At 41.7% G+C, this 21979-nt stretch overlaps 3 protein-coding genes across 3 annotated transcripts; 2 read left to right on the top strand and 1 right to left on the bottom strand.

Moving 5' to 3' along the window:
* Positions 1-2562: 2562 nt before the first annotated feature.
* On the bottom strand, positions 2563-6311 carry LOC139478415 (uncharacterized). The gene is made up of 4 exons (XM_071260861.1): positions 6220-6311; positions 5195-5280; positions 2880-3590; positions 2563-2831 (listed from the first exon to the last, which is right to left on the bottom strand). Exons 1-4 carry the CDS (start codon positions 6309-6311, stop codon positions 2563-2565), a joined length of 1158 nt encoding a protein of 385 aa, XP_071116962.1.
* Positions 6312-14018: 7707 nt separating this feature from the next.
* LOC139480267 (uncharacterized) lies at positions 14019-15469 on the top strand. Its single transcript, XM_071263320.1, has 2 exons — positions 14019-14375; positions 14839-15469. The coding sequence occupies exons 1-2, from the start codon at positions 14056-14058 to the stop codon at positions 15467-15469; spliced, it is 951 nt and encodes a 316-aa protein (XP_071119421.1). The 5' UTR covers positions 14019-14055.
* Positions 15470-19186: 3717 nt separating this feature from the next.
* On the top strand, positions 19187-20488 carry LOC139478410 (uncharacterized protein F54H12.2-like). The gene has a single exon (XM_071260856.1). It carries the CDS (start codon positions 19187-19189, stop codon positions 20486-20488), a length of 1302 nt encoding a protein of 433 aa, XP_071116957.1.
* Positions 20489-21979: the final 1491 nt, after the last annotated feature.

Here is a 21979-nt window from a genome sequence, read left to right as displayed (position 1 = left end):
CTCTGTGGTAGGGCTGAAACATTGCCAGAAGCAACGCAAAACCTGACACATGTTGTGATTGTCCTATTGTTCAACACCTGACACATGTTGTGATTGTCCTGTTGTTCAACACCTGACACATGTTGTGATTGTCCTGTTGTTCAACACATGACACATGTTGTGATTGTCCTTTTGTTCAACACCTGACACGTGTTATGATTGTCCTATAGTTCAACACCTGACACATGTTGTGATTGTCCTGTTGTTCAACATCTTACACATGTTGTGATTGTCCTGTTGTTCAACACCTGACACATGTTGTGATTGTCCTGTTGTTCAACACCTGACACATGTTGTGATTGTCCTGTTGTTCAACACCTGACACATGTTTTGATTGTCCTGTTGTTCAACACCTGACACGTGTTTTGATTGTCCTGTTGTTCAACACATGACACATGTTGTGATTGTCTTTTTGTTCAACACCTGACACGTGTTATGATTGTCCTATAGTTCAACACCTGACACATGTTGTGATTGTCCTGTTGTTCAACATCTTACACATGTTGTGATTGTCCTGTTGTTCAACACCTGACACATGTTGTGATTGTCCTGTTGTTCAACACCTGACACATGTTGTGATTGTCCTGTTGTTCAACACCTGACACATGTTTTGATTGTCCTGTTGTTCAACACCTGACACATGTTGTGATTGTCCTGTTGTTCAACACCTGACATGTGTTATGATTGTCCTGTTGTTCAACACCTGACACATGTTCTGATTGTCCTGTTGTTCAACACCTGACACATGTTCTGACTGTCCTGTTGTTCAACACCTGACACGTGTTCTGATTGTCCTGTTGTTCAACACCTGACACATGTTGTGATTGTCCTGTTGTTCAACACCTGACACATGTTGTGATTGTCCTGTTGTTCAACATCTGACACATGTTGTGATTGTCCTGTTGTTCAACACCTGACACATGTTGTGATTGTCCAGTTGTTCAACACCTGACATGTGTTATGATTGTTCTTTTGTTCAACACCTGACACATGTTGTGATTGTCCTGTTGTTCAACACCTGACACATGTTGTGATTGTCCTGTTGTTCAACACCTGACACATGTTGTGATTGTCCTGTTGTTCAACACCTGACACATGTTGTGAATGTCCTGTTGTTCAACACCTGACACATGTTGTGATTGTCCTGTTGTTCAACACCTGACACGTGTTATGATTGTTCTATTGTTCAACACCTGACACATGTTGTGATTGTCCTGTTGTTCAACACCTGACACATTTTGTGAATGTCCTGTTGTTCAACACCTGACACATGTTGTGATTGTCCTGTTGTTCAACACCTGACACGTGTTATGATTGTCCTATAGTTCAACACCTGACACATGTTGTGATTGTCCTGTTGTTCAACACCTGACACGTGTTATGATTGTCCTATAGTTCAACACCTGACACATGTTGTGATTGTCCTGTTGTTCAACACCTGACATGTGTTATGATTGTCCTGTTGTTCAACACCTGACACATGTTGTGATTCTCCTGTTGTTCAAAACCTGACACATGTTGTGATTGTCCTGTTGTTCAACATCTGACACATGTTGTGATTGTCCTGTTGTTCAAAACCTGACACATGTTGTGATTGTCCTGTTGTTCAACAAGTGACACATGTTGTGAATGTCCTGTTGTTCAACACCTGACACATGTTGTGATTGTCCTGTTGTTCAACACCTGACACATGTTGTGATTGTCCTGTTGTTCAACAGCTGACACATGTTCTGATTGTCCTGTTGTTCAACAAGTGACACATCTTCTGATTGTCCTGTTGTTCAACACCTGACACGTGTTCTGATTGTCCTATTATTCAACACCTGACACATGTTTTGATTGTCCTGTTGTTCAACACCTGACACATGTTCTGATTTCCTGTTGTTCAACACCTGACACATGTTCTGATTGTCCTGTTGGTCAACACCTGACACGTGTTCTGATTGTCCTGTTGTTCAACACCTGACAGGTGTTCTGATTGTCCTGTTGTTCAACACCTGACAAATGTTGTGAATGTCCTGTTGTTCAACATCTGACACATGTTGTGATTGTCCTATTGTTCAACACCTGACACATGTTGTAATTGTCCTATTGTTCAACACCTGACACATGTTGTATTTGTCCTATTGTGCAACACCTGACAAATGTTGTGATTGTCCTATTGTGCAACACCTGACAAATGTTGTGAATGTCCTATTGTTCAACACCTGACAAATGTTGTGATTGTCCTGTTGTTCAACACCTGACACATGTTGTGAATGTCCTGTTGTTCAACACCTGACACATGTTGTGATTGTTCTCTTGTTCAACACCTGACAAATATTGTGATTGTTCTGTTGCACTGTTACCCATGTCAAATAAAACCCTAAGAAAACATTTACTAAACTTCAAATGATGCTTCCTGAAGACCATAAATCAAGCTTCGTTACTGAGGCGTGTCCCGATATTTCCAGCTGATCGGTGACATCAGGACAAGACCTGCACATGATGCTGCTCCTGGCCCCTGGACGATTTGACGATCTTCTATTTCTGCTCATTTTTTATCCAAGAACCGACACTCAACATACACGATACCGAATTCCGTTGCAGATCTGGATGCGGTGCCAATGAAGATGAGACAGAATCAGCATTAACTTCTGAAGAGGTATTTTGAAGATCCCGTCCAGGTGGGGTATAATGAAATACCCGTTCACATAGAGTATTTTGAAGATCTGGAATATTTTGAAGATCACGTCCATCTGGAGTATTTTGAAGATCTCGTCCATCTGGAGTATTTTGAAGATCACGTCCATCTGGAGTATTTTGAAGATCACATCCATCTGGAGTATTTTGAAGATCACGTCCATCTGGAGTATTTTGAAGATCACGTCCATCTGGAGTATTTTGAAGATCACGTCCATCTGGAGTATTTTGAAGATCTCGTCCACAAGGGATGTGCTGAAAACCCCTTCTGTATACGTCCTGATTCAGACAAAGATCTGCAGCGCGAATGTTTACGTCAATCGAGGAGGATACAGAGTTTACGTTGAAGTCGGCGCGTAGTGGGGGGAAGTGGAATCTGGTCTCCGGGTTTGTATATTCCATGCCTTCGGGGCTGTCCTGGAAGGAGATTTGTATTGCAGGGAGTCGAGACACTAGGAGTAGACATGACGGGACACACAACACATTTATTAGCATGAAAAATACGGATAAAGTCAACAGAGACTTTGAAGAGATATCAGTCCCAAGCACCGCAGTTATGCGAACCATCCAATCCATAAACATGGCGGCAGAGATGACTACACCAGCTTTAGCTCCCCGCTTCGTAATCTGCAAGTCTTCACACGAGTGGATGTCCACGCGACCAGGGGTTACAGCATAGCTCATTCGGTGTTGAAACGGCTCCGACGCTATTATATACAGGCTCATTGCCAATACCGCCAGGGCCGGCATGCAGAAGACGAAACTGTCCGATGTCACCAATATTCGCATGTCAGCAATGTCACAGGCGAAGAGGCTAGGGTAGTCGCGGTAGGACGTCGATGCAAACAGCGGTAGACTCGACATGGCAGCTTGAACGAGGAAGGGTAACTTTGGGGTTTAAACATCTATAAACTAATATCTAACGGTAAATAAACATGAGTATTGAATTTTGTCAGCCCTTGTTGCGTCAAGGTTTGGACCAGGTACCAGTTGCCTTTTTCACAAAACAGAATGTTTTCATGCATAATGAAGTGGGGGTCATTTGGTTTGCTAAGTAAGGACATAACCCGGCAATATTTCAGCTACATAACGGTAAATAATAGAATCTGGTCCAGACAGTGGAGTGATGGGTATTTTGAGCAACGATCTACTCCATCTAGGGAAGGTTGAAACACCCTCCACCAGGTTACCGAGCCAGATTGCCAGTTGCCTTCTACAACCAGCCCAGGATACAAGGGACCTATTCTATCTCCACTGGGGCCCAATGTCGTCTCGTCTCACGCCTGGCACTGGTTTGCTGGGGACATAGTCTACCCCGGGACCCCACGCGCAGGATGAAAGACTTCCACATCCTGTTACTGTAAACTAATCGAATATCAATCTCATTAAAATCAAATCTTAGTTCTCGCTACCGCTAAACAAAGATCTGAGGACATCCCATTACAGGTCACGGCAGACCGACCTTGCGCGAACTTTGACCGACCAATGGAATGACCAATCAGAAGGCAGCTTTCTCGTGCTTTACGGTACTAATTTCAAATTGGCGACTACGCTTCGAAACATATTTTGACAAATTCTCGATTACAAATTTGAAACCTGAACAAAAGAACATTCTGGAATGGCTAATAGATGGTCTAGATTGTATGGATACAGTCGTTTAACCCGTAACTATCGTTCGGAGTTAAAGTTTTCGAGGCTGCATGATCAGAAATCACATTTCGACTGTCACTTTCATAATCTGGTAAGCGATGCTCTGATTGGTCGGATGAAAGGTCGTTCTGACGTGAGGGGCGGTCGGGTAGCCTAGTGGTTAAAACGTTCGCTCGTCACGCCGAAAACCCGGGTTCGATTCCCGACATGGGTACAATGGGTGAAGCCCATTTCTGGTGTCCCCCGCCGTGATATTGCTGGAATATTGCTAAAAGCGGCGTAAAACCATACTCACTCACTCACTCACTCGTTCTGACGTGACCTCTAATGGGATGTCCTCAAATCTTTGTTTAGCGGTAGCGAGAACTGAGGTCTGATTTTAATGAGATTGATCGAATATGGATCAGACAATCCTGTGACTGATATTGTGAGCAACGTCGTGAAGACAGGGTACGAAGACACGCTATCAACCATCCGATCCAATTAGTCGCCTCGTACGGCTAGCATAGGTTGCTGGGATCTATTTTAACCCGGAATGGGGCACTGTGGGCTATGGGCGACTAGGTCGGCGAAGGTGCCGTTACTAGCTATGCAGAGTTGTGTTCCTCAGACGTGACAGGATCCACTGATAGCGGGTTCGAATCCCAGTTTGGTTCTGATCTTTGGTTTGCTCCCACCATACTCATGCTCATGGTAAAGGACTACCACAAGGCTTTCCGGCTTTCCTCCCACATCAAGCTAACGCGCCATCACATAACTTTCATACTGTTCAAAGCGGCTGCAAACCCAACTCACTCACGCATATACAGAAAAATGTACTGACCCGCAATGATCCAAGCTATGGTCAGGACTACCTGACATATCTTCACCACGCTCCTCGAAGGATGATGCACCATAGTTTGATTCAGACTGCAATGAATAATAATAATAATAATAATAATAATAATAATAATAATGGGAGGGTGTGGTTTGATTAACGTTGGGGCTCTTCATGATAGAATTGTTTTTTTGCACACATTTATTTGTCTGATGATCCTCTTCTGAAGCATGTCAAGACTCATGATGAAAACAAGGCATTCCACAGTTTTTGTAAGATATGAGACAAAGTCTCAATGTCAGTGTTGATTTTGTTGATGGTTCTGTACTGCTGGACGGTACAGAAATGAGTATCAACCAAGCAAAGTGCCATTGGCCCAGACGCAGTTTTTCAAGGAGAGACTATCTGAACGATCACTGCATCGAGTTCATGTTCAGTGTGTTGGGAAGTTCAGCAACTCTGTAGAGTCTTTCGCTTGGATGAGATCGGCTGGCCTGGAAAGTGAAACAGAAGACCACTCGAAACCGTCAATGAGTGATTTTGCATCAAAATGTAAATATGAAATGTAGATTATGTAATGAATTTAATCAGACTCTCCAACACTTTGTCAGTGGATGCCTAGGTTTGACACAGACACAGTATCTTAAGCGACATGATGGCGTGGCTCGATCATTTTTTTACCGTCTTCGCCATGCTTGTGGTTTTGACTAGGAGGTCCATCCATGGTACGACCTGAAAAAATGTAGAGGGCGTCATGGAAAATGATAAATACAAAATCCTTTGGACTAGGCCCATATACAGCCTCAGACGTATCCAGGCCAACAAACCTGATCTTGTCCTTTTGATAAATCCAATGAAACCATTCATATCATTGAATTTTCTGTCCTTTTTGACACTAATGTGATTGACAAGATTGAGGACACATGGCAAATATGCGGACCTCGCTTTCGAAATGTCCCAAGTACCAAGTTGCCCGACTCCCCGTTGTTCTAGGTGCCTTAGGTTTGGTACCTCTCAATCTGTTGACTGACATTGGGAGAGTACCCGGGTTTGCTACCAGGAATACAGCCCTTCTGACAACCTGGGTAATGCAGAAGGCTGCAGTGTTGGGGAGTCTCCACATTCTCCGGAAAGTTCTGGGTGGGTTCGACTAGGCAGCGCTTCCTGGGAGAAGTCCCAATCGCTGTCTGGGCTGCGTGTAGAGGGGACAAGGGCCCTTAGCTTATGGTGAGCCTAACCAGACTGACTGTGTCAGGATCACCCAAACACTCTTTGCTGGATTGTTTATTCTAATCTGTAAATAATAATAATAATGCCGCACTCAGCCACACTCCAGCTATAAGACAGCGGTCTGAAAATAATCGAATCTGGACCAGACAATCCAGTGATTGATAGCATGAGCATCGATCCACGCAATTGGGATACGATGACAAGCATCAACTAAGTCAGCGAGTCTGACCACCCGATCCCGTTAGTCGCCTCTTACGACAAGCATGGGTTTCTGAAGACCTAGTCTACTCATGATCTTCGCGGGCCCCTCTGTTATTCAAATGACTTTCTTGCCCTCATGTCTGAGTGGTTATTTAAGGAAATAAGACAATGTCAATGTCAATGTACTGAGTGAAAACTTATCAATGAGTGAGTGAACATATGAATCATTTATATACGAGGTGGGCTGTAAAAGTAATTACAGACAAGAAACAGTAGTACTTTCATACTGTTATAGTGCAAACCATTTCAATATTTTTATTTAAAATAGTGCAAACCATTTCAATACTTTTATTTTACATTTCATTTATCTAAATACCTAACTGGTTCAATATGTTTCCAAGTGCACCGAAATTCTATGCCCTTTGTCTGTTTAATATATTCAGCAAACATTCAACGTATCCCCTCTTATCATAAGCCCCTCCGGGCAGGACCCTTAATCTCCAGCGCTATCTGTAAATTTCAATTAACACCTCCTTACGTCGCCGGATCTAACGTATATACATACACGTGGGGCAATGACGTTGCCACACGTTACGTAATACCTCGCTCTACAAAACCCAACTGACATGGTCAGTCAGGGAGATAGCCAGAAGATCGACTCGTGTAAGTGACAGAACGGTTCTCCCACCCAGGAAGATTGGCCACTCGGTCGCGGTGTGCGTTCTGTCACGTTATTATCAACATGTACCCTTTTCGACTTATTCCAAACCATCAACAATAAACATGGCTGCTGTCGTCTAAACTTCACCCCTGAGTTTTGTCATCCGTCATCACCCTGAGCTACCATCCGAGGGCCGAAACTTACGGGAGTCGTGGATGCTGATTTTGTCAAACGTTCTCCGATTGGACTGTCGATATGTGCGATAGTCCAATCATATTTAACACAGGGAAGTCGGCTTGATGTGGCAAGGGTGGAAACATGACTTTGTTAAAAAAATTAAAAAAAGTCTAGTGGGCGCTCTTGCCTCGGGAAGATGGCCCACCAGAAACCCGTGAACGATTGTCGCAATGCTGTTTGACATCTAGTTGGGCTGCGAATCGTGGAAATGTTAAATGTGAAATGGGATAAATAAGACAGAATTTCACACAGTGCTCATTCCTGTTATCAATTGTTTATTTAATATTTTAAACTAAACGAATACTGGACGTACGGATGAATGCTGGACGACACGAGTGGATAAACGGACATACGGATATTTGGGGATTATCCCTTGCCTAGCTGAAGACACCCTTTATGGTACCCAAACAGGATGTTAGTCTTAAAAAGCTCATTAATACAGACTTTGTTATTTTAATTATTCACAATGAGAAGATCAAAGGTCGTTTCACATACTAGACAGCAATGTATGCAATGTTATATTTGTGTGATTAACAGATATAGCAACACTCTCAGATTGACCGCTTCCTGATTTAAGTCAGCAGTAGATAACTTTGGATAACCATCCCCCCTCCCCCCTCATTTGATGACGTCACAAGTGCACCTAGTAACCCCACGTGACTGATGACGTCACATAACCTTGACCTTGGGGTTGGGGGTGGAGGGTGTTGTCAACGTCATTGCCTCATTAATATGCAGAATAACTCATTAATATGCAAATGTATGCATGACGTCATAGGTCAATTAGGTTAATAAAGGGTCAACTGACCAGATGCAATCATGCAATTAATGACTTGACCATTCGTTAACCGTAGAACACGGGATAGTAATGAATGTCCCTATATGGACATGATACTACGACCGGGGTTGGGTTGGGTCTTGACTCACGCGGAATGGAATGTCATTGTGAGACCATTTTGGCGCGAGAACATGTGGTGAACATTTGAACCTTTTGCATTGAAGACATTTCTCTGTGCACATTCGGTGGCCGGCTATGTGTGGTAGGATTAAAAAAAATGCCCAGGAACAGGTGAAGAAGAAAGATATTCAATTACATTCATTAAGGGTCAACTGACCGGATGCAATCATGCAATTAATTACTTGACCATTCGTTAAACGTAGAACAACACGTGTCTAAAAACAAGATGGCGGACGTTGTCATGAACGCTCACGGGCTGTCACGTGTCCTCGGTTTGAATCTCGCGCCTGACCTACAAGTCAGTTCTATGAGGCACCATTCCACATCTTAGGCTAAGTTGATCCATAAGTGCAATAACTCATTCATAGTCAAATATAATCATGACGTCACAGGATAGAAATGGTAATGAGAGGTCTGTTGTTCCAATGCAAGAAGGAAATGTGTTAATGAGTCCTTCATTAAGTGAGAATAAAGCGTAGTAATGAGTGTCCCTATATGGAAGTGGCTACTACAAGGTTCAAATGTGATTCACTGGGAAAGGAATGTCATTGTTAGACATATTCCATTGATGCATGTATTTCGCGTAGTAATGACTGTCACATGTGGCAAAGAGGGGTGTGAGTTGAATTTCCATAGAAACCACATGTCCAGTTCTTAACTCTTCTAGTGCTACCTCTTATAAGTTCCTTTTAACATTTAGTTGCCATGACAACTATATAACAAAATAAGGGTTAACAGTCTTGACTCCTAGCTAGAGGTCAGCTCGGAGAAATATAGAGTCGGTATCGTGAAACCCGTGTGTTGAAGACTGTAATGTATGCCAGTCTGGTATATGACGTTTTAATACTGTAAAATTCTATTCTCTTTATTCTAAAAGATGTTTGAGTTCAAAATGTCGGTTCAGTTTCCTATTTCAATGGAAAAAATACTCGTTTAACCCTTACCATGAATCATTTTTCATGAAAAAAAAAAATTAGACTGAAATAACGTAGTTTCAAGAAATTTTATACGATATCCTTTCACATGTCAACACTTTTCAATGAAAAAGAATAATGTCTCACGTTTACAAGAGTGTTTCAGTTTTAATGCATAAAACTGTTCTTAAACAATCTGGTGAATAGAAACAGCTGTTTCAACGGGGGCATGTTAGGAGTATTGGGTTGTAGCGGACACGCCTGTTGACTAAGTAAACAACTGTGTTGAATGGAAACAGCTGTGTCAACAGGCGTGGCGTGTTAGGAGTTAGGTGTAATTGGTTGAAGCGGACACGCCTGTTTACTTACCAAACAAATCTCGTGAATGAAAACAGCTGAGTCAACAGGGGCGTGTTAGGAATATTGGGTTGTAGCGGACACGCCTGTTGACTGAGCAAACAACTGTGTTGAACGAAAACAGCTTTGTCAACAGGGGCGTGTTAGGAATATTGGGTTGTAGCGGACACGCCTGTTGACTGAGCAAACAACTGTGTTGAATGGAAACAGCTGTGTCAACAGGGGCGAGTTAGGAATATTGGGTTGTAATGGACACGCCTGTTGATTGAACAAACAAGTCTCACGAATGAAAACACCTGTGTCAACACAACAAGGGGGTGTTAAATATGTGTCAATATTACCCTATAAATAGCAGAGTTGTCATCTAAACCTCACATTCTGTCTCTCGTGGTTCATAAATGAACATTGTGCCCATCTGTGCCATTTATTTTTCTCCCTACCAAAAGGTGACACAGGAGTTTGTTTTTCAAATTGGATAGATTTATTCTTCATACAAAAGGTAAGAGTTTTATGTTTTACATTGCATAAACAATTATATTAAAAAGATCTTCTAATTATAATTATAATTTCAGTATATCACAAGTATTACATCCTTGCATCCATTTTAAAACAGTGTAAATTTTGTCCCAAGATCTATCATAGTTGTGATTATGAAGAACACTTCAAACTCCTTTAAATTGTCATGTTGACTTTAATAGCCTGAAAGACAAACTATTCTATTTATTATCTCTTTATTTATTTCAGAAAATAGAAGTGTTCCAAGAACATTGTTTGCTAGACTTTATGTAAAAAAAATAAATAAATAAATAAATAAATGTCTACCCCATTTACAACACCTGTGTATACATGTGAGTTTTGTCACAAATCCTACAGTGACAAAAAGCACATTGTTAGACATCAGAGGAATTGTGGCCCAGCTTCCAAACATTTTGATTGTCAAATATGTTCCAAATCATTCAACCGTAGTGATAACTTACAAAGACACATAAAAAGTCAACACAACGATCCACAACCATCTACTTCTACTTCTACCTTTACTTTTACTTGTCATACATGTTCGACCACTTTCCCATCAGTGAAAGATCTCACTAAACACAGGAGACAATCCCATTCAAATCAACAAAGTGGTGGCGGGGCTGCAGCTAAACGTAGGAAAACTAATGTAGATAATCAACAGTCATGTTCCAGACAAGCAATAAATGGAAATGTCAGGGAATTTGATTTTATTCCTCAGGGCCAAGAGGGAAATGATCCCTACTATTATTTTGTGAAAATTGAACCTGACATGATTCATCACTTGAAAACAGAAATTGAAACAAAACATAGTATCAAGTGGGGACTTTGTACCCAAATTAGATTCAGCAAAACAAACTCGGACGGTCTGAATTCATTTACTGAACCTTTCTTTCGAACCAAAATGTCTCCAGCCACCCAAGCCGATGATTTGGATGTGTTGTACACCGAAGCCACAAACACAATCATGAAACTGATGGACAATTATGAAGGAGATAGTTCAAACTTAAACTTTGAAACTGTGTTGAGCGTGAAATTATCCGTGGTAAAATTTCAACCCTTTCGCGGAAGCTCATATCTCCCCCTGCCTCCTTCGCTAGAGAACAAGCGCTGTCTGTTAAACATTAAAAACGTGGACGATGACCTCTGTTTTGCCTATTGCATTTTGGCTCATCTGTTCCCCGTTCAGTCTGATCTGGTTGGAGAACAAGTGAATCACTACAAGGACAAACTACACCAGTTAGATTTGAAAGGGTGTGAATTTCCTATGAGCATGAGTCATATTTCAAAATTTGAAAAAACAAACAATGTAAGTATCAATGTCTATGGTTTTGACGAAGATGATAATCAACAGCATGTCATCTTTCCTTTACGAATCAGTTCAGTAACTTCCGAAGTACCCAAAGATCGTCACATCGATCTCCTCCTGTTAACTCAAGAAGTAGAGGAGGAAGACGAACCCCCACTGTCTCATTATGTTCTGATCTCCAGTTTGCCAGCTTTGATCAGAAAAACTGGAGACTGTCACAGCAAATACATTTGTCGAAAATGTTTGTGGACGTTTACATCTGATGATAGATTACAAAAGCACACCCCTTACTGTTATCACAAAGCTCAACGAATTAAAATGCCTGAACCAAACAAAGCCTTTAGAAGGTTTGGATTGGGTCACTATGCCAAAACAGTCAAAGTCCCCTTTGTGATCTACTGCGATTTTGAATCTGTGTTGTCACCTTTAGAACATAATGAGACATCGGAGAGGAGAAGTCACCACGTCCATGAGCACATTCCCTGTGGTTACAGTTATCAAATTGTATGTCGAGAACCCGACATGTACACATTTCCATTGAGAACCTATAGCGGGGAACGGGCCTCAGAGCATTTCATGACACACCTTTTGGAGGATTACGATCAAATCATGGACATTTTAAATCATCCTGTGCCCATGAAATTAACAGATGAGGAAAGGTTGACTTTAGCTTCAGAAACCCATTGCTATCTTTGCGGGGAGAAAGTACACCAGAAAGATCAACATATCGATCACGATCATTTGACAGGTCGAGTCAGGGGTCTGTGTCACAATTACTGCAACGTCAACTACAACGAAGCCAAATTTGTCAATGTCATTTGTCACAATGCTTCGAGGTATGACAATCATTTGATTCTTCAAGCGGCAGAACTGTTTGGCGATCGAAAGTTGACGTGCATAGGTCAAAATTCGGAACACTTCATCATGTTTCAAATAGATCAACTTCGTTTCTTGGACAGTTTCAAATTTTTAAACACCAGCTTACAAAATTTGGCCAATAATTTGAGAAGCAAAGGCCAAGAACAATTTGTCTGTTTGGCAAAGAACTTTCCCGAACATGTGGATTTGCTGACTCGAAAGTTACCCTACTTTTATGAATATGTGGACAGTTTTGAAAAATTAAATCGAACAGAATTTCCGAGTCGTGAAGACTTTTATTCTTCCTTATCGGAAGACACCATTTCTGAACAAGACTATGCCTTCGCCCGTCACATTTGGGAGACTTTCAAAATTACATCGGTGAGACAGTTCATGGAATTGTACGTTGCCGTAGACACTTTGATTTTGACCGATGTGTTCGAAGCATTCCGTGACATGTGTCTGAGCTACTACAGATTGGACCCGTGTCAGTACTTTACTCTCCCGGGGATGGCCATGGATGCTTGTCTTTTGATGACGGGGGTGAGCTTAGATCTTATGACCGATCCCGATATGTACAACTTTGTCTCAAACGCAGTGAGAGGAGGCGTGGCGAGTATCAATCATCGCCACGCTCAAGCCAATCACAAACACATGTCCGATTTCGACCCGTCCAAACCCGAATCTCACCTGATGTACTTTGACATTAACAATTTGTATGGTGCAGCCATGAGTTATCCTTTACCTCAAGGTCATTTTGACTGGGTAGACGAAACAGAAGTAGAGTCTATTGATTGGTTGCAACTAGACCCCGAAGGTAGCGTGGGTTACATTGTAGAGTGTGATTTGGAATATCAACGTCACCTTCATTCTGTCCATCAGTCGCTGCCCCTCGCTCCCACCAAAGAAAGCATTCCCTTTGAAGATATGTCCCCCTATCATAGACAATTGCTCGCAGAGCTTGGTATCAAAGGGGTGAAAGCCACGGGAACCAAACTTTTTGGCACATTGAAAGACAAAGAAAATTATATCATTTACTTGGCTACTTTGCAGCAATATTTACAATTGGGTTTGAAACTGAAAAAAGTACACAAAGTTTTGAAATTTACTCAGACCAAATGGATGAAGCCCTACATTGACTTTAACACGCAGAAACGAAAAGAAGCCACGGATGACTTTTCGAAAGACTTGTTTAAACTGCTCTCAAATGCCGTGTATGGGAAACAGTTGCAAAATGTAAGAAATTACAAACAAATTGAATTAATTGCGACCGAGGAAAGACTGCGAAGGTTTTCATCAAAACCCAATTTCAAAAGTGTCAACATCTTTTCGGAAAATTTGGTCGTGGTGAGAATGGAAAAGGTGTCTGTGACTTTGAACCAACCCGTCGCCGTGGGCTTCACCATTTTGGAACACGCAAAAAGACTTCTTTATGACTTTCACTACAATGTCATGTTGAAGGAATACGATAGTGACAATGTCAGGGTCCTCATGACAGACACGGATAGCTTGTTTTATCAAATCTGGTCCCCTGTGGGTACTCCTGTCCACGATCCTCAAAACTTTATGTTAGCTAACACCCACCTCTTTGACACCTCAAACTATCCCGTAGACCACCCACTTCATTCCATGGAAAGACACAAGGCCATCGGTTTGATGAAAGATGAAGTGGGTGGCAAAACCATCAGAGAGTTTGTTGGACTTCGTCCCAAAAACTATAGTTTTATTTTTGACAAAACTCCTGGTGAAAGGGTTGAGAAACGCACTGCTAAAGGTGTGCAGAAAGCTTTTGTCAAAAAACATCTCCGTCACCAGATGTTTAAAGATTGTCTTTTTAAACACCAACAAAACATATCAACATTTCATCAAATTCGATCCATACACAACACCCTCTACACAGACAAAGTGACCAAACTGGCTTTAACTCCTCAAGATGATAAGCGATACCTGTTGGCAGGTGGCATCGAATCTCGACCCTATGGATTTAATCCTATTTAGAACCTTTTGTAACCTGTTCATTTCAAGAAAAATTCTAAACAATTCCCTCTCATTAGTACAATAAGTGTCTAGCAAACATGGATGATATAGCATATGGAAACTTCGTCCCTGTGTTCCTGATATGTGAAAAGGTATTTCTTATGCAAAATGTTTTTCACAAATGATGTAAAAAGAAACTTTAATTCACTTATCTTATCAAAGATAAATAACCTTTTATTGCTGGTAAACTTCTGTATGAAAAAACAAACTTGTCAGAAACTAAAACTTATATGACAGAAACTAAAAACTTGTATGTTAGAAACTAAATGTATATGTCAGAAAACAAAAACTTGTATAACATAATCTAAAATTTGCATGATGGGGAAAAATATATATTAATAATTAACACACTTTTTTTTTTTTTTGCTCTTACAGGATGATTGGAAATCTCACGAGGTATCGATTCAGGGTGACTGGAAGCCAAGGAGAAGTGCTGAAGGAAGGAAGAATTCTCCAAAGAAGTCACCTTGCGGCTTGTCTTACCGGTTCTCGATGTCTCGAGAGAATGCTGAGACATCAGGTGAATGGAGCAGCAGAGACTATGCTTCACCGGGGACCCTTCTCTGTGACCAGCCAAGAAGTTGTTATTTCAAAACGGTGGCGTCACAAAAGAAACCATAACCTGAAGAAACACATTCGTTCAGTGTTTGAATCTGTGATGACATCTGTTTATGTGGATGAACTTCAGAGCAAAGTTAATGAATTGTGCAATAAAGACTGTTACGGATGTGAAGTCGATCATCCATCTCAAGTCCATCATCCGTGTTTGATGATGGGTGCTGAAGAGAGGGTTGATATTTATTTTGATGATGCACTGTCAACAATGTCTCACAGGCTTATCCTCGAAAAGACAAGAGAGCAAATGGCATCATCATCCAGACTTTTATTTTCACTCCTAAACACCAAATGCTATGAAAACGAACACTACTTGAACACTTATTTCTTTACTTCGAGTAGAAAAGAACAATTAGAACAGAAGCTGAGAGAGAAAATGAGAGACTTTTAGAATGTGACGATGATTTTATCACATTTACCTCATACTAGTGTTTCTGCATCAAGAGACATGATTCTGATTAGCTCATGAGGAAGGGGCATAACTCTGATTGCTTTAATCCTCTCGGAGAAGACAGTGATGTCACACTAAAAAAACACCAATTTTTTATTATCTATTGTAATCCAAGACACAAGTGTCACTAATGTTTATAGTTCAAATTCTCATGGTAATAATCCAAGAAATTGATTCATGATATAATTTTAAAATAAAATCTATTTGTGTTTTCATTCGTGTATGTCTTTTCTTTGTTGATGTTATCGTGAAAGAAGAAAACAGAATGTTTATATATTCATCATGAGAGAGTTTGAATAGAATGTAACCAAATTACACTTACACACATACACTTAGTCATCAACCAATGAGATTCTTTGAGTTTAAATATTTACATAACCACATCCAATCATCATAGGTGGGTTGTTATTTTTTTAACACGTGATAAACATAAAATCCTATCAACCAGTGAATTTCAAATAGTGACATGCACAAAATCACGCCTATATCACTCATTTCGTCGTCTACCCTCAGAGACAGAAGTTGTGTTCGTAAAAAACAGTGTACCATGTCGGCAAGGTTTGTGCATTTTTTCTTAGTTCACTCAATTAATTTTTATTTAGTAATCACTACAATAGGTATAGCTTTATGATAAGTACTCTTGAGAAATTGATGCTTGCAAGACAATCAGCGAACCAAGAATATCTTAATGCTGCTGCTGCTTAGCTATAACATGATATTGTCAATTTCTGAACCTCTTCATACTATCTTTTTAACAGAGTGGGAAGAAAAGACAAATCTACATTCTATTCCTGGAAGCAGGTCATGAAAATGCCGCACACCCTAAACGAGGCGGTCATTCACCAATCTCACGAATGGTTTCCAAATCGTGACGAATGCGTGAAAAACGCCAAGCGCAAGTTTCGAGACGATTTCAACGTCACTAAGCGAGTGATTATAAAAAAATCTTGCTGGGCACTCTCCGCGGACGAGGTCGCCGTGGCGGAGAAGATGAAACTCGTTGAAAACTTGTTGACTTTATGCTACTGTCTTCAACTCACCAAGATGATCAAACGACTGTCTCGTGAATTGTGTTTCGGGTGCATGTTCGATGCAGAAGGTGAATGGGGCCACACCTGCGATATGTCTGAACAACAACTGATGGAGAAATACTTTAACATGGCATTATCCGACATAGACGATGGAGAGGTGCACGAGAGCTGGATAAAACTGCTGCTAGAAGACCCAAGTTTTCGAGATGTGAGGGACTTTAACTTGGTCCCGTATCGATGCAAGGACTATCGTGACTCTCAATTTAAAACGTCTCAATGGAAGGAGGGATTGAAAGAACGCGTCGAGAAAATGTTAAAGTTAGACAAAAGAATGTGAAATGTTTTTTCTTGGGACTAATTGAATGAATGTTTTGTTTGTTTATTTTAATTATGATATTGATTTGATAATAAAAATCAATGTTGATAATTTGTATTTTGTTTGTATTTTATCTTCAGTCACACATAATGAGCGAGTGAGTGAGTGAGTTAGGGTTTAATGCCGTTTTCAACAATTGTTTTCCGTTATACCATGGCGGCAGGGTTTATAGCTGCAGGAGGAAAAGCCTGCATCACCAATGTGGTTATGTGATGCAGTGACACCTGCGAGCTTCGGCCTGGTAACACACACGAACAGACACACACAGACGCACAACAACAATGATATAAAACGAAACATCATCCATGATATTCTATCATTACACGATGAGCTCTCGAGAGATAACTTCTGACAAAGTACTAGAAGATTATTATTTCACTCCCAGAAATCCGGGCGCGTTTTTGGGTCCGAGTAAACTCAAAAAGGTGTTAAAAGGTCAATTGGAAGTTCCAGCGAGCAGTGTCAGACGGTTTGTCAACAATCAAGATGCTTACAGTTTACACAAACCCGTCAGATACCGTTTCAAACGAATGAAAGTCAGAGTGAATTCTATCGACGAAATGTTCGACGTGGATTTGGCCGACCTGTCTAGGTTTACGAAGTGGAACGATGGTGTGAGATACTTGCTGGTGGCCATCGACATATTGAGCCGCTTTGCATTCGCCCTTCCGTTAGACAATAAGAAACCCGAAACCGTCTTGAAAGCTTTCAAACACATCCTCGAACAGCGACGTCCCGGGAAGGTGAGAGTAGATGGCGGAAGCGAATTTAAGGGGGCGTTCAAGACGTTTTTAGAAAAACAAAAGATAAAACTCACCATAGCTCGCAACGAAAACATCAAAAGTAATTACGTTGAACGTTTTAACAGAACACTGAAATCACTGATCACCAGATACATGACCCACAATAACACCAAACGTTATCTGGACGTTCTGGCGGATTTAGTATCCAATTATAATCACACCCTTCATTCGTCTCTGCCTCATCTCTCTCCTGCAGATGTCGATAAAACCAACGAAGTGAAAGTGTGGGATCACCTCTATCTGGAACCTCTGAGAAAAGTCAAACCCAACATCAAGAAATACTTATTTAAAGTGGGCGACCTGGTTCGCATCTCATACCTCAGGAAACCTTTCACCAAGGAACTCGATCTCAAGTGGACGGAAGAACTGTTTAAAGTGGCTCGACGTTACAAGAAGCAAACGTTCCCTCAGTACAAGCTGAAAGATTTCCACGACGAACCCTTGATAGGTAGCTTTTACGCGAACGAACTACAGAAGGTCGAGAAAGAGGGTGATGTGCTGTGGCAAGTCGACAAAATTCTGAAAAGAAAAAAGGTGAAAGGCAAGACCCATGTTCTAGTGCGTTGGCTAGGGTGGCCCAGTTCCTTTGATTCCTACGTAGAAGAGAGCGAACTGAAAGACCTCTGATGATGGAAAAGTACGTTTTTCTCAAAAGCTCAGACTCCAAAACAACCTCCTTTCCTGAGAATTCACCCTATCATTTTCGAGTCAAATTAAATCAAAGGTTAGTCTTTGACGGATTCTGGGTGGTGTCTTTAGTCGAGCTCAATTTTGGAAAGCTGGATGCGAAAAAAATCCCCAGTGGTGACCCCTACGTGGACGTGTTATGTAACTTATGTGACAGCTCGTTGGTAGGGGAAACTCAACTGGCCTTATTGAGACGCATCGATCTGAGACAGGGGCCTACCTATACGTTTGGTAGTGAATTTACCATTCGTGTCAAATTAAAAGAAACCGACAATATTGAGCTGTATTTAAAGTCGGGGAGTACCTCTACACCGTCATTCTTAACGGAAGAGACCTACGCCACACTTCACTTAAGACGTTATCCTTTTGTGGAGTAAACATGGATGCTTCGCGCCCATTGTATTTCCCCGACTACGCCAAGTTTAAACATTACTTTGACAAACACGCGACAAGGTCATCCTCCAGACTGGTTAATGGGAAGATGCAAAGGATGGTGATTCCAGTTCATCGACAGGCAACACAACAACAAAAGGCAGATCCTCCAACTAAGGTCACTCTCCAAATGACATCCGAATCCCAAAGCGAAGTAGAGAGAGCAGAAGCACACGGCAAAAGAGAAAAGGCTTTAAAACGCAAGGCGGGGGCTAAGTGCGTCACAACCAAGAAGATACGTCGAACTGACAACATCAACGCACCTTCCAAGACGGCTAAAGTGCTCAAGTGTACCCCAGTGAAAGAAAACGACATCTTTAGTTAAATCATGGCCCTGTTGAACGACAAAGAATTCGAGGAACTGGTTCCCGAATCGTTAAATCTCTTCACTCTACCTCCCTATCAAACCAGCGTTCAGAAACATTACTTCGTCAACGTGCGTCCTCTGAGCCAAATCAACGATTCCACACCTTTGGAATTTCACGTGTCCAATTCCGGAGGCGACTACGTCGATCTGAAGCGCACCCGTCTGCACCTCAATGTCAAAGTCACTCAAACGGACGGTACACCATTAGCAGAAGATGAAAACGTGGCCCCCGTGAACCTGTTTTTGCAGTCGCTCTTTTCTCAAGTCACGGTCTACCTGCAGAATCAGCTCGTGTCTTCCACCAACAACCATTACGCTTACAAAAGTATGATGAAGACCCTGTTGGAGTACGGAGCTGAGGCAAAGACCACTCAGTTGACAGCTCAGCTGTTCTACAAGGACGTAGCCGAACAAAACTCCGACCTGGAGAGCAGCGACGTCACTGGATCTATCAACGGCGGAATGTCATCGAGAGCCTCCTACATAGCGGACAGCAAAGTACTGACCATGTCGGGACCCATCTACGAAGATATCTTTGACATGAACCGGTACCTGCTGAACGAGGTGGACCTGACATTGAAGATGTACAGATCGAATCCTGAATTCTGCTTGATGAGCAGCGTGACCGAGCACGAATTCAAAGTTCAAATCTTGGATGCCTACCTACAGGTATGCAAAGTCAAAGTCAACCCCGCCCTGATTTTGGCTCACAACACGCTGTTCGAAAAGACGAACGCTCTCTACCCGTATACAAAAAATGAGGTCAAGGTCACCAGCATCCCCACCACGCAGCAGACTCACTGCATAGACAACGTCTCTAACCCCGTGGCCAACAGATACGTCGTCGGATTGGTGGACAGTTCGAGTCTAAATGGCAGCTATACAGGCAACCCGTTTAATTTTAAGTCGTCCATGCTTAAAAAGATGACGTTGTACATCGATGGGGTCAGTGTTCCGGGTCAACCCACCGAAGCAGATGATGTCGCCTGTTACGTTAACATGCTAGACGGCATGGGTCTGTGGAAGGAAAACAAGGGAAACGCTATCACCAGAAGTGAATTTCTCTTGGGGAATGCCTTGTTCGTCTTCGACATTGATAAAATGTGTGCAGATTCGGAGTACCTGAACCTGGTGAAATCTGGAAGTGTGAGGCTCGAACTTGAATTCAAATGGCCACTCACCACGACGCTGAGTTGCGTCGTCTTGACTCAGAGGAATTCCATCATCGAAATCGACCAGGCTCGCAACGTGTTTGTCAAGTAACTTTCAATTCATCTAAAAGAAAAAAGCAGAGACAATATGAAAGCCTCTCAGCTTTGGTGCGCCATACAGTGTGACCCGAGTTTACAATCTCATGTCATAGGTGTTTTTGCCAAAGATACTTTGCCCACTCTGACACCTGGCCAGCGTGCCAAAGGTGTGGGACTCATTGTCAACACAGAGACTAGCACAAGAGAAGGTCGTCACTGGATCGCCATGTATTTCAAAGGGAATAAAGCAGAAATGTTCGATTCTTTATCAGAACGACCCGTGGATAAAGTATTCGATCACTATTTGAAGTCTGAGAATAGCTCCTCTTACACTCGCAATAGAAAGCAATTACAATCTTCAAACTCTGATACATGCGGATTTTTTACATTGTATTATCTGTTATGTAAATTCAAATCCAATTTACGCATGGATGATATTGTACAGCAGTTCGATACAAATGATCATTTAATCAACGATGAATACGTTTCCGCATTTGTTTGTCGCTATTTTAGATATTGTACAGATTCGTGTTCACGCCATATTCATGAGTCATGTACGAGATAATCATATGACATGGGCATGCAGTTTGTGAAATGCTTTGTTTCATGTCTATATGCTGTGGTAGAAGTCAATAAAACATCAGTTTTAGTCCTCATTGTGTCATGTTGTGTATAAATACCTATGTGAGTAGTCTATCAAAAACAGTTCTATGGTAAAGAGTGACCAAGACACATCATCACCATGGAAGAAGAATTGAAATGTCTTTTGCCTTTTCAAACCCCTACTACCATATCAGTGGTGGGCGGGTCATCGAGCGGTAAAACAGTTTGGGTTGCACAACTGCTAAAAGAAGTCAATACCATGTTCGACCCAGCACCAAACCTCATTATTTACTGTTACGCTGTTTGGCAAGATGTGTACACTGACATAGAGAGATCTGTCAACAACAACATTCGATTTCGGGATTCTCTACCAACAGAAGATGAACTAAAATCGTATTCTTTGGAGACTGACAAGAACTGTTTGCTGGTCGTCGATGATTATATGGAGCAAGTGTGTAAAAATCAGTTATTCTTACGTCTCTACAGTACTTTATCCCACCACCTCGGGATTTCCGTCATAAACATACAGCAATCAGCCTATCCCAAAGGAGAGTGTAACAGAACCATGTCTTTAAACACTCATTACTTCGTGCTGTTGTCCAACCCACGATCGGCACACGAATACAAAATTTTAGCATCACAAATATTTCCGGGTCAAGCGAAATATTTTTCGGATTCCTTCCAGGATGCTGTGAGTAGGAAAAAATACGGGTATCTCGTTATGGATGTGTCGCCCTATGCAGAAGAGGAATACGGACGTTTGCGTACGGGGATATTTCCAGGTGACGTGTGCACGGTGTACTTACCACAGTAAGGAAAAAACAACAACAACAGAAAACAAATCATTGCGCATGACATTGTTGATGTGTGACTAAGAAGTACAGATGTGCTATACCCTTTT

This window comes from Haliotis cracherodii, unplaced genomic scaffold, assembly GCF_022045235.1.
Source record: "Haliotis cracherodii isolate W230 unplaced genomic scaffold, xgHalCrac1.p SCAF_4, whole genome shotgun sequence".
Taxonomy (NCBI): domain Eukaryota; kingdom Metazoa; phylum Mollusca; class Gastropoda; order Lepetellida; family Haliotidae; genus Haliotis; species Haliotis cracherodii.
The sequence above is the reverse complement of the archived record's forward strand: the minus strand, read 5'-3'. Positions and strand labels throughout refer to the sequence as shown.